Source organism: Monodon monoceros, unplaced genomic scaffold (assembly GCF_005190385.1).
Source record: "Monodon monoceros isolate NGI ecotype Baffin Bay Population unplaced genomic scaffold, NGI_Narwhal_1 Super_Scaffold_15, whole genome shotgun sequence".
Taxonomy (NCBI): domain Eukaryota; kingdom Metazoa; phylum Chordata; class Mammalia; order Artiodactyla; family Monodontidae; genus Monodon; species Monodon monoceros.
Genome location: NW_021703771.1, coordinates 38,921,485 through 38,934,638, shown reverse-complemented (window position 1 = coordinate 38,934,638; position 13,154 = coordinate 38,921,485). Strand labels below are relative to the sequence as shown.

Below are 13,154 nucleotides of genomic sequence, written 5' to 3'. Positions count from 1 at the left end.
TGTCTGTTGTTTGAGCCACCCAGGCTATGCTATTTTGTTGTGGCACCCTAAACAGACTGAGACAGGTTTGGGTGCCTAGCAGTGAGGTGATACTGTAACAAATACCTAAAAGTATGGAGGTGGCTTTGGAACTGGGTAATGGGTAGAGGCTGGAGGAGTTCTGATATGTATACAAGAAATACGGATGTTAAAGGTTGTGAAATAAAATTCGTATTTTATGGCAAGACAAGAAAAATTTAAACATAGAACTTCTTCTCTGCTCTTTGGCCTCCTCTCTCCCCACACTGTGCTTTGTGTATCTGCCTTATGCATCGACCAAACCTCTCCCATCAGTAGGAATACCCGTTCAACCATAAAGAGCAACATTCTCCTAGCATCAAGACGACTCCTTCCTTAAAAGATAACATTCCTTCTTGATCTTGTAAGGGGTCACATGACCCACCAGGATGATGCTTAGATCTGGATTATGTAAACTGTCAATAACACATCATTTGACGTACAGCCTTCTGCCTCAAAAAAACTTATGTAACTGTGCCTTGATTTCTAACCAGTGGAACAGTTCTCAAAGCTTTCTGAGATGCTCTTCCTGGGTTATAATCCTCAAATTTGGCTCAAATAAAATTTTCCAATACTTTCTTTGATCCACTGATTTTTTTTTTTTAATATAAATTTATTTATTTATTTATTTATTAGTTTTGGCTGCGTTGAGTCTTCATTGCTGCACGCGGGCTTTCTCTAGTTGCGGCGAGCGGGGACTACTCTTTGTTACAGTGAGTGGGCTTCTCATTGCGGTGGCTTCTCTTGTTGTGGAGCAAGGGCTCTAGGCTCACAGGCTTCAGTAGTTGTGACACACGGGCTCAGTAGGTGTGGCACACAGGCTCTGCAGTTGTGGCTCGCTGGCTCTAGAGCGCAGGCTCAGTAGTTGTGGCGCATGGGCTTAGCTGCTCCGTGGCATGTGGGATCTTCCCAGACCAGGGCTCGAACCTGTGTCCCCTGCATTGGCAGGCAGATTCTTAACCACTGCACCACCAGGGAAGCCCACTACTGATTAATTTTTTGTCAACAGGGTGATTCCGGCAAAAGCTCAAAGACAAGAGAGAGCTGGAGAGAAAGCTTCCATCTTCTTAGAGAACACAGAAATAATCATGAATACAATGCTGTTAGGAAGATGGACATTAAAGGCCACTCTGACAAAGCCTCAGATGGAAAGGAGGAACAGGTCCTTGGAAACCGCAGGAAAGGTGATCCTTGTTATAAAGTGGCAAAGAATTTGTCTGAATTGTTTGTGTTCTAGTGTTTTGTGGAAGGTCTAGTTTGCGAGCAATGATACTGGGTATTTAGCTGAGAATTCCAAGCAAAGTGTTTAAGGAGAGGCTTGGCTCTTCCTGACTGCTTACAGTAACATGTAAGAAGAGAGGGATGAACTGAAGAAGTTGTTAAGCAAAAGGAACTAGAACTTGAAGATTTGGAAAATTCTCAGCCTGTCCATATTGCAAGAAAAAAGAAAGCATGTGCTGGAGAGAATACCAAGGGTGTGGTTGGCCTATCACTCAGTAAAGCGTTTACGGGATTCTGTGAGCAGAAACACTGCCAATTTGAACTGAAGCTGAGACAGGACCAAACGAAGGAAGGCTGTCAGACTCCTTGGATTTGACAGGACAGAGTGTACAGCTATTTGGCTGTGAATATGCACTATTCTTCTAGTAGAGAAGAGAATGACCCCAGTGGTGATTCAGAGATCACCAGGGCCACTGCCTCAGTTTCAACAGGCCACACTGGCCTTCACCCCAAAGCTTTGAGGGCAAGACTGCCCTGCAGAGCCCTGGTGGCCTAACTGACAGAGCTGTGGAGGAAGGGCCACTGCCCCAGTGCGTCTGCAAGGCAAAGCATCTAACCAAAGAGGATTATTCGCAAGCCTTAAGATCTGATGGGGGCTTCCCTGGTGGTGCAGTGCTTAAGAATCCGCCTGCCAATGCAGGGGACACAGGTTCGAGTCCTGGTCCAGGAAGATCCCACATGCTGTGGAGCAGCGAAGCCCATGCACCGCAACTACTGAGCCTGTGCTCTAGAGCCTGCGAGCCATGACTACTGAGCTCGCATGCCACAAGTACTCAAGTCCACGCCCCTAGAGCCCAGCTTCACAACAAGAGAAGCCACCGCAATGAGAAGCCCACGCACCGCAACAAAGAGTAGCCCCTGCGCTGCAACGAAGAGTAGCCCCTGCTCGCCGCAACTAGAGAAAGCCTGCACGCAGCCAAAAATAAATAAAATAAATAAATTTGTTTTAGAAAGAAAAGATCTGATGGAATTCGCCTTACTAGGTTTGGGACTTGCTTGGGACCCATCACACTTTCTTTTTTTTCCTATTTCTCTCTTCTGGAATGGGAATGTCTATCCTGTGCCTGCCCCACCATCGTATCTTGCATATAACGTGTCTGGTTTCACAGCTTCAAGCAGGAGAGGAATTGTTCCTCAGGATGTATCATATCTATCTGATTTAGATGATATTTAAATGAGATTTTGGACCTTAGACTTTAGAGTTGATGCTGGAATGAGTTAAAATTTGGGGGGCTGTTGGGATGGAATGAATGTATTTTGCATGTGAGAAGGACATGAATTTGGGGGACCTGGGGTAGAATACTACTGACTGAATTGTGTCCCTTCCCCCAAATTCATACATTGAAGCCCTAACCCCTAATGTGATTATTTTTGGAGACAGGGATTTTAGGAGGTAAAGTTAAATGAGGTCATAAGGGTGGTGTCCGTATCTGATACGGTGGTCTTATAGAAGAGAAAGATCATTCTCTTTCCCATGTGCACATGCACATATTGAAGAAAAGCCACAGTAAGACTTAGTGAGAATGTAGCCACCTGCAAGCCAGGAAGAGGGCTCTCCCCAGAACAGAATCAGCGGGCACTTTGATCTTGGATTTCCAGCCTCCAGAGCTGTGAGAAATAAACTTGTGTTGCTTAAGCCACCCAGTCTGCAGCATTTTGTTATGGCAGCTCCAACGGACTAATGTGGGGTGGGCGGGGAATGGGACCTGAATGACCAGGGGCTCTAATTACTGATAATGTAAAAGGTGAAAAAATAAAAAGATAAATAAACTTTAATCGTGTGGACTACCCCAGGAAAAATTTGGGATTTTAAACTCTGTGGTTACTTTGGCCAATTTTTTACAATTTGATTGGCATGCTTTCAAAAAAAATTGTGATATAATTCACATACTGTAAAATTCACTCTTTTAAATTGTACAGTTCAGTCAGTTTTAGTAAGAATTTGTATTACTATTTTTTTCTTTTTTTAAAAAAATCTGGACGACTTTTGAGGCAGTTCTGAACAGAAAAGGAATGAATTTTCCTTCACAGCTGAGAAGGCCTGTTAAAGCTAGCCAACTGTACTGCTAAAGCCCCCATGGCACCCGAGACCCGGTCCATCTCCCAGCAACGCCCTTGCCGCCAGGGGGCCTCGTTTCTTACCCAGCATGGCGAGGAGCAGGCCCACGATGCGCGGGTGGGCGGCGATGGCTGGGCCCACGCTCGGGTGGATGGCCAGGTTGGCGAGCACGCGGGTCAGCTTGATGAGTACGTCCTCTGCCTGGGCCGGCCTCGGCGCCTTGGGCCTCTCTTCTCCTTCCCCCAGGGGCTTCTGGGAATGCAGATCCAGTTTGTAGAATGTATGGAATAAAGACAGCAGAGTTGGGATGCTCCCTTTCTCTTTGGAAAACTGCTCACGAGCCTGGTTATTTTTCGCTGTCAGGTTGCCAAGAATAAAAACAATACGAACGACTAAATCCTGCAATAAATTAAAGACAAAGAGTCACAAGACCGAAGGGGTTGGGACAAGTTGTTGGGAAGAGGACAGTATTTAATTAATTCACAATTTAATTAATAGTAAAATGGAACACATCTGGCTTCTTCTGACTTGTACAGTATTTGATTCCCAAGATTGGTGCAAAGTGACAGAGGAGATTAAAAGCGTTTGGCAACAATGAAAGAATACAAACTGATTGATGCTGTTAGCAAGGTCTATTAACTTCAGATCCTTCATCTGAAATGCTGCCTGGCTTTTTTTTTTTTTTTTTTTTTTTTCCTGGAGAGCAACTAGTTGAGCGGGATGACATTACTAGCAATGTGTCATATAAATCTAAGTCTTGACCCAAACAGGTTTCTTGAGTATCCAAATCTTTTCCTAAAAGTTCACCTCTTGCTGAAGCACTGTGCTTCTAAACCCGGTGTTTGTCCCATAGTGGCTAATCAGCTTGTGTTACAGCAGGCTTTCTCAGCCTGGGCACTGCTGACTTTGGGGGCTGGATAATTCTTTGCTATGGGGGGCTGTTTATGTTTAGTGGCATTCCTTTCCTACTAGATACCAGAAGCACTTCCCCAGATACCACAACCAAAAATGTTTCAACGTCCCCTGAGGGCAAAATGGCCCCCAGGTGAGAACCACTGTTACAAAGTGTTCACCACTTTAAAGCAGTATTTGTCCTTCTTGACCAGGGTAGTGGTTACATGGGTGACACTTTTATAACTGTTTGCTAAATGGTACAAATGTGTTTTGTGCACTTTTCTGTATATGAGCCATATTTCACAATAAATAAACGTTTCTAAAAAATCCCAAGCTGAGAACACTTTACAACTGAACAAGAAACAAACAATTATGTTCTTAATTTGACAACAGCAGGCAGACATACCAGTTCAGTTGTTAAAGGAACACTTACTGAGGGGCTACAACTGGCCAGGGTGCTAATGCTCACTGTGCAGGCGCTGTGCTATTTACAGACAAGAAACTGGCTTGGAGAAGCTGCCTTGGTCACAGCCAGTGAGGGGTGGAGTCAGGATTTGAACCCAGGATTACCCAGACCTGGAGTCCTTCCTACACCCATGCCTCTCACGTGGCCTGTTATTTACGAACCTCCTTTGGCCTACCCTGCTTTCAGAGCAGTAAAGGAATTATCTCCTTTTAAATGTAAATATGTCGCCAGGAGGGATTCTGATAAAGGTTAATTTATCAGATCTGTAGTCAGCAATAGCCTTAAGGAACTGGGACAAAGGGCAAAGGGCTGGGTTGGTTTTTCTCCAGGTGGGACCTGGGGGATGGGAGCAGCACTGAGCACTGTGTGTGGCCTAGAGAGAGTGGGTGATCCAGGACAAAGGACAAGACACTGGGGTTTGCCTGGGTCTGCTCTGCCAATACCAACTTGTTCCTGCTTGTTCCTGAAAAAGTCTTCCCTGGCCCTGGTGAAGAAGCAGCCAAGCTGCTGCTTGTGAAGCTGGGAATCATTTGCCAACATTAAGAAAGGATGGAGTCTAACACGATGAGCTGGCCCAGGAGAGCATTCACACCGGGGGTGTGTGTGGGGGGGTGGGGAACCTCAGCTGGGCAGTGTGCAACCAATCACAGCAGGTGGTCCAGTCAGGGGACCCACTCCTGCCCCCACCCCAGCTGGAATGCTAGTCCTTGGGTATATTTTGAATGCTGGGGTCTGGGGGAAATACACACACACAAACAAGGATAAGGCAAGGTGCTCTGAAGAGTTAGAATCGACTTGAGAAGACAAGGCTAGTGCGTGAGGGGACACAGCAAAGACTGAAAGGCTAATAAGGAAGAAGCTAGGCACCCTAGGGGATTACGACTCCCAGCAAGAGAGCCAGGCAGCCTGCATCACACTTCACTTAGCTTCTCTGTGACTCGATTAACTCATCTGTAAAATGGGGGGAATATTGTGTTGCAAAATTAAGACAAAACAGATAAAGCACAGGGACTTCCCTGGTGGCTCAGTGGTTAAGAATCCACCTGCCAATGCAGGGGACATGGATTTGATCCCTGGTCTGGGAAGATCCCACATGCCGCGGAGCAACTAAGCCCGTGCACCACAACTACTGAGCCAGCACTCTAGAGCCCGTGCAATGAAAAGCCCGCGCACTGCAACAAAGAGTAGCCCCCGCTCACTGGAACTAGACAAAGCCCCGCGCACAGCAACGTTGACCCAACACAGCCAAAAATAAATAAAAATAAAAATAAATCCATTTAAAAAAAACACAGGTAAAGCACAGACTGTGGTGAGTGATGATTCAGGCACTCTTTTGGGTTTTTTTTTTTTTTTTTTTTGGTTACACCACGTGGCTTGTGGGATCTCAGTTCTCTGACCAGGGACTGAACCCGGGCTACGAGAGAGCGCCGAATCCCAACCACCAGACCACGAGGGAACTCCCCTCAGGCACTGTTAAGAACCCTTTACTATCAATAAAATGTTAGTAGCGTTAACCATGATAAGTTCAACCTTGAAAAATGAATGAAAGCAGAGATGTGGCGGGGAACACAGGTGGGTTGGCACGGGGGAAAAGGAGCATGTCTTGAGACAGAGGGCCTAGAGCCGTCCCTTTCCGTGGCCTGGGGTCACCTTGTTTGTGTCTGATCACCAGACAGTTCCCTAAAGAAGCCGAAGCCTGCAGGCCTTAAATCTAAACCAAGCACACAAAGTTTCGTTACCATACTCCAGTCTCCCTTCGCATGAAACCAGTGGTTACTTCATGTAATTCCCGATGGTGCAGGCTCCTCCCTGGGCTCTGGAAGGAGCGTACTCCTCCACCCTGGCAACACCCAGCAGCAAAGCAGACCATTTTCCAACCAGGACAGAGGCTATTTCCGAGAGCTAGGCTCCCTGAAGGAAAATTCCATTGTATTTTCTGAATTGAGGACTATGAGCTTTTCACACAAACTGATACAAGATTTCTGATTAAACGCGCCCTCCGCTAGTCCTACCTCTGAAAATTGTAATAATTACTAGCACTACTGATAGTAGCCGCGGCAACTAATGCGCTGTGTTTATGATGCACCAGGCACTGTTCCAAGCGCCTAGGTACACAAATTAACTAATGCGCTAAAAGTGGCCATTTGCAGTTCTTTAATTTGAACAAAACGTTCCCGAGCTCCACAATCTGGATAGCCGCCTCCCTCATGCCCTAGACAGCAGTTATGGCCAATATCTTTGGACTTCCCGGTATTCCCTGGATTGTGCTCTCATTTCCACAAAAGCACATTAAGCAAGTCAGGAAAGACATGATCGGTGCTCTTAAATGACTTCATAAAGAATACGACAAATAACTGCATCCTACTGGTTAAATCATTACCAGGACTCATCAAGTTCCCTCCTAAAATGTCACTGCCGTCTTCTGAAGGATGCTAGACTCTTTTTTTCTCCTTTCTCCCTCTTCCTAGCTCTGCTGCTTTACCTCCACCTCTGATGTTTGTTTTCTCTGGGTGGTCTAACTCAGAAGGCTTCTCTGACCCTGTACCACCTCCACCTGTCCCTGCTGATTTGCTGACCAGATCCCTGGCTGCAGGTTAAAAAAAAAAAAAAAAAAAAAAAAAAGCAGGTTTCCTTAGAGGTCCTCGTTCTTCATAATTCAAATGACCTCTACCCCCTGTCACACGTGGTCAAATCTGGGAAGACTGATGCTGCTTTTCTTGTTTGAAAAATCACCTCAGGCCCCTTCCACTTCTAAAATTCTTGGATTCAGATATCTCTGTGGGTCCTAACATGGCACAGATTATTAAGCCTGATGTGGGAAGAAGAGGCTCCAGGGCAGGAAGAGTTAACCCTGCCGCAGCACCTCTCTCCCTTCCTTCAGATGGAAAAAGGAGGGGGTGGTTCCTGGCAGCAGTGGTGCCAGCTGAAGGATGGCATGCAGAATCAACAAATGGGCTGGCAGATTGCAGCACCAAACTTGCAGCAACTGCTATGCTTGCTGTTTCTGTCCTCTTTCTCAGGGTTGGCTAAGGCATCTTTTTTTTTTTTTCTCCCCCCATCCCCTCTCTCAAATATATTCTCTGTGAATCGAGGGAACAGGCCACAAGAGCAGCAGTCTCACAGGAGGCTGGCGGCGGTGGTGTTTCCTTACTCCCATGCCAGTGCTTGTCTGGACTCATCTGGAATCCGGAACAAGGAGGCTGACCAAGAGGGCTTAGCAGGGCCCCCTCAGCTCCCTGCGGGTGGCCTCTGCGCCGTGCAGAGCACTGCCCCTGGATGGTGTACGGAGAGGTTGTTTATTGTTCCACAGCCCAATCTATCTCAAGTCTACCAAACATCACTTAGTTAAAATCCTGTAAAGATTTGAAAAATTAGGCAAAGGCCAAAATCATCAATCTGTAGAGAAACAATGTGCAGAAAACGATTTCATCGAGGGGCCATTCTCCTTTGAGGTACAGAGGCTCTCCTTTATTCTTAGACAACGTCTGAGAACCACCTATAAATCAACACTGCACTTTTTATAGCCTTCTTATTAAACTGAACACAAAGCTGCATATTCATACCACAACTATGTAGTTTTGAAACAGCAAAATGAAGATGAATCAGGAGACAGAATCTTATTTTTCTTTTTTAAGAAGGCAGTCTAGTATAACCAGTTCATACCGACTCTAATTTTGCTTAAAATGGAATCAGCCCAGCAACAGCTCCGGCCAACCAGAGCTCAGACAGGTACACCTACCGGACAAAGCCTGACTCAACTGTGCATCCCAGGTATAGCCTATGGGATGTTCTCTTTGGTTTAGCATAAGCTATGCCCTCATGAGCAAGCATGTTACTCAGTCTGAATGGGCTCCCCATGCCTGTAAATAAAATTAACTGGAACAAAACAAGGAGCAGGACACTGCTGAAAAGAATGGTCTCTGTCAAGTTCCAGCTGCAGCCACCATGTTGACTGTTACTTTCCATGTGAGAATGACCGGCCTAGAGTCAATGGAGGAGATTCCCCCCCTACTCAGAGATGTAGAAACTGAGGCTTCAAGAGGCTCCCTGGCCCCAAAGTCCCACACTGGTGAAGAGAAGAGGCAGGACTTGGATAATCACTTCTGTACTCACAGATGGATTCCAAAACCACCTAAGCACACCTGCTCATCTTCCCCAGGCTCAGCCCCAGAGGCATCTTCCATTCCTCCCTATCTCACTCCCCTCAGCAACCAGTCACCAAGTTCCCTCCAACCTGTCGTCTTAAAATCAACCCTGGCTCCCCCGTCTGTAGACTCTTGTCAGAGACCCTCGACGGGCTCCTCCCTCTGCAACCAAGGTTAACTCCACTTCTTGAAGCGCAGCTCTTACATCATCCCCTTGCTCAAAAACATCCACTGCCTATTAAATGCCAAAGCCAGCATCTAACGCGCCATCTGGCCCCATGTGACCACTTCTACATTGCCTCACGTTATTCCCCACCCACGGCCCACCAATGGGATCGCACTCCTCCCCCACTCCCACACGCTTCCTACCGTAGTACCTTAAAATAACCCTTAAAACAGCCCATGTGCATCATGTTGACCATGGGGAAGGAACCATATCGAGCTGTCACAGAAAGAATCAACGATGTTCAGCAGACTCCATTACTTACTTGGGAGAGGACTACTTCTTCTAAGTCAAGGAAAACATTTGAGAAAGGTTTTCAAGAATGGGTTGAAATTGAAAGAGCTGTAAACAGACTTAAAATCAGAACCCTCTCTTAACCAGAAAATTAAACTAACCAAGATGCCCTATTTAAATCTGGGTTAAAAAGTTCTCATGCAGTCTGGATCTGACAGCTCAGTCAGGATTTGCAATTTGCAACATTTATCCAACTTCTCACCCTCAAACAAAACCCCAACATTAATTGAGCTTATACGTGGCTTGAAGAACGGATAAATTTTACCAATTGGGAAGACAGACTGCAGTGCTGCAGAAATGCTAATTAATCTTAGGCTACTGAAAGTGGGTCAATGGTTTGCTGAAGTGCTGAGCCATACAAAGCGAAAGAATCTGAGATGTTGGAGACGCAAAACCAGAATCTAAGTAGAAAATCATTTGAAAACCAGAAGAGATTATCCTTGATGCTTCCATCCATCTATCCATTCCGTCAACAATCGTTTACTGAGCGCCCACTATATGCTTCTGAATGCGGCTATCACTCAAAAGCACCAGGACGATGCTAGAATTTCACTGGGCTCAGTTCTTTTCTAAGTCAGCAGACATAAATCAGGCATTTGGGTTCCGTGCTGAGTAGGGGGAAGAGCCAGTTCCACAAGGGCAAAGCAGCAGGAGCTGGAAAGAATGAACAAGCTAAGGGCTTATTGTGCTGCCCGCCCGGTCAGGGGTACAGACCAAGGCCAAGGCCGAAAGAAGGAGCCAGCTCAGCCAAACGCTCACGGCACCCACTGGGAATGTGCCTGCAGAGGGGCTGGGAAGAGAGCCACAGGGCGCGCTCCTGCCAGGCAGGAGGCGGAGGGCAAGCGGGGAGCCAAGTCACCATATAAAGGCGCCAGGGGAAGGGGTGGAGGCGCCTCCCTCACCAATCCTCTCCGGCCCCAAAGAGGATGGAGGGGAGGGAGAGAGAGGTCGTGCTATCTCTGGCCTGCTCCTTGGCTGTGGCTGCATTGGAGGTGAACAGCTCCAAAAAGGGCAGATGTTTTTGCTTTCAGCCTAGACTCTCCAGACATTCCAGGTCTCGTTTTCGACATCACGCTGCCTGAGTGCTCCAAATCAGACAGTGTTCGTCATGGCTGGAGACAGCTGCTTGCCCAGGAAGAGGTCTAAACGGGATGAGAGAGGCATGGCTTTAAAAGCAGCACAAGCAAGGACATGTCGGGGGATTCCCAGACAGTGCTCTCTGAGGTGCTGATGATTGCCCTGCGTTCGGAGGTTCTGTTTAAAAAAGAAACACAAGAAGTTGACCATATCTAAAAGTGGAGAGGGTTAGACAGACAGTTGTTCAATGGACATAAGTGATGGGAATGTAGGTAAAGGTTATTCCTTTTGGACTGTGACCTTTGCAAAATAGTGCCAGTCTTATAAGTCTTATTTGAGACATTTTACCAGATCTCCTGCCCAGTAGATATTTACAGAAGAAATGGGGGAAAATCCTTTCACTTTTTTCCAAAAAAGCAAACCCAAAACGCATTTTGCTGAGCTGCTAAATGCGGCAATGCTGACGTCAGAGGCACCTCCTGAGGCGGGTCTGCTTCGCAAGGCTGCTATGGCCAGCCCCTGCCCATGTCTTCGACACTAGGCCCATCTGTTTGCACATTTGGTTGTACCAAACGCAGTTTATACCATAAAGCATACAATATGCGCTTATTTCTAAATGAGATTTGCCATTTAACTGAATTGCAGTCAGCATTCTAAATAGATGCTCTACTTGATGTTAGAGTCTAGCTTCCAAACTGCACCCAGCTGACTGAAGTGCTGCATTTTTTGGTCTCAGGTTCTATGTGTGTAGGAACTGGGAGTTACTAGTTGGACCATGGATCTTGGACAAATCAACCTCAGAGACAGACATGAGCCAAAGAAGTTTCCCTTGTTCTCCTTGGGGAAGTCCTTCGTTAGAGCTGGGAGGAGTGGATTCCTTTTCTCTGAGACTGTTGATAACTAGAAACCCTTGGCTTATACCACAGCCATCATATTCTGACATGCCCCCGTCACTGAAGGGCTGTGTGTGGAGGGGGGTGTTATAAACCAAACCCTGCGTTATTTAAAATGAACAAATCGCCCTCAACTTTATCTGTTGCAAACTTACACGGTTAAGATATGGCTATCTACTGAAATGTCGCAAAGCAGACATAAAGCTTGGCGGTTGTTTCACTGACAAATGAATCAACAGCAGCTCGTGCTTTTCTAGCTAACGGAGGATAACGAGCCCTCCCTTCTGCAGCCAATTCAAGGGTCCTGGGGGCCCGTGCTCACCTTTCCCCGTAGCCAACTCTAACCAGTGCCTGAAGCCCCATCGGTGCGATGGCCTAGTTATCAAATTGGGTTTGGTCTCAGGATGACTTGTTTGGACACAAATCTGGCAGAGAAAATTCCTGTAAGGGTCTAATGACCCATCTCATTTTCTCTGGCTAAGAAAGTGCTCCTCAGCTATTGTTGCAAATGGCACAAGGCATGTGGTTATCACCACTCACTGGCGAAACCTTCACCAACACCTGGCATGTCTTGCTAATTTAGTTCCTACTTTGTGAGGGAGATTCAGTTTCAGCCACATGCCTGTAGAGAAAGACTGACCCTGTGTGGCTGCTTTTTTTAAATCACTTTAAAATCTCTTGAGGTTTTGTAGAAACCCCTCTGCTGTCGATATGGGGGAAAAAATTGTTTTCAGGAGCCATCTTAATAATGTATACCACAGGTTCTCAACCTGCTCTTCATTTGAATCATCTGTGGAGCCTCTTAAAAATAGGTTCTTGAGCCCTGTCCCAGATCTGAATCAAGATCTCCCAGGTGGGGCCTGAGAACCTGTATTTTATTTTTTGTATTAGAGTATAGTTGATTTACAATATTGTGTTAGTTTCTGCTGTACAGCAAAGTGAATCAGCCACACGTATACATATATCCCCTCTTCCTTGGATTTCCTTCCCATTTAGGTCACCAGAGGGCACTGAGTAGAGTTCCCTGTGAGAACCTATATTTTTAAAGCTCTGCAAGTTTAGGAGACACTGATTCAAATCAAGAAAGAATTAGAAATCTCACCACCTTAATACCTACTAACTGTTCTTATAATATCATGTTTAAAAATAATATGAATCTATGTTCCTTGTAAATAATTCCCACAACACAGATGTGTAGAAAATAAAAGTGAAAATGCTCCTCCTACCCTTCATTATCAACTGACTCAACAGAGACAGATTAAGGACTTTCCAAAAAGACCCGTTCTCATATGCTGAAGTCAGACTTTACCCTTGAAAAGAGATGAATATGAATGTAAAAAAAAAAAAAACAGGAAAACAATTTTTACTTTTGACATTTTCTCAAACAATTTCGTTTCTTTTTTTTTTTTTTTTTTTCCTTTAATGGGAAACAACATCGGATGGGGGAGGAAATATCCTACTTCTCCCATCAGCCATCAGCTCTCGTACTACCTAGTTCCAAGCAGGATTTCCTCCCAGGTGGACTGTGGAAGTGGCTGGGCAGTTTCCTGCCAAGCTCCTCACCTGGTTGACAAAAAACACTTAAAGAGGTGTGTGTAGGTGACAGTTCATTTATTACTAGAGAGGATTTTTCTTTTTGTTTTTGTTTGTTTTAGATTTTTGTTTCTATGTTCTTCGAAAATACACTTAGCCATAACGTGATTTATGATTTTTTTTAACATCTTTATTGGAGTATAATTGCTTTACAATGGTGTGTTAGTTTCTG

At 45.7% G+C, this 13,154-nt stretch overlaps 1 protein-coding gene across 3 annotated transcripts in view; it reads right to left on the bottom strand.

The window, feature by feature from the left end:
* The window catches only part of ARMC2 (armadillo repeat containing 2), a 107,072-nt gene that overhangs the window by 18,131 nt on the left and 75,787 nt on the right, over window positions 1–13,154 (bottom strand). For all 3 annotated transcript variants that reach the window (XM_029223363.1, XM_029223364.1, XM_029223365.1), the window contains one exon: window positions 3,481–3,796. In XM_029223363.1, the coding sequence (XP_029079196.1) occupies window positions 3,481–3,796 (316 nt within the window). The remainder of the gene's footprint in view (window positions 1–3,480; window positions 3,797–13,154) is intronic.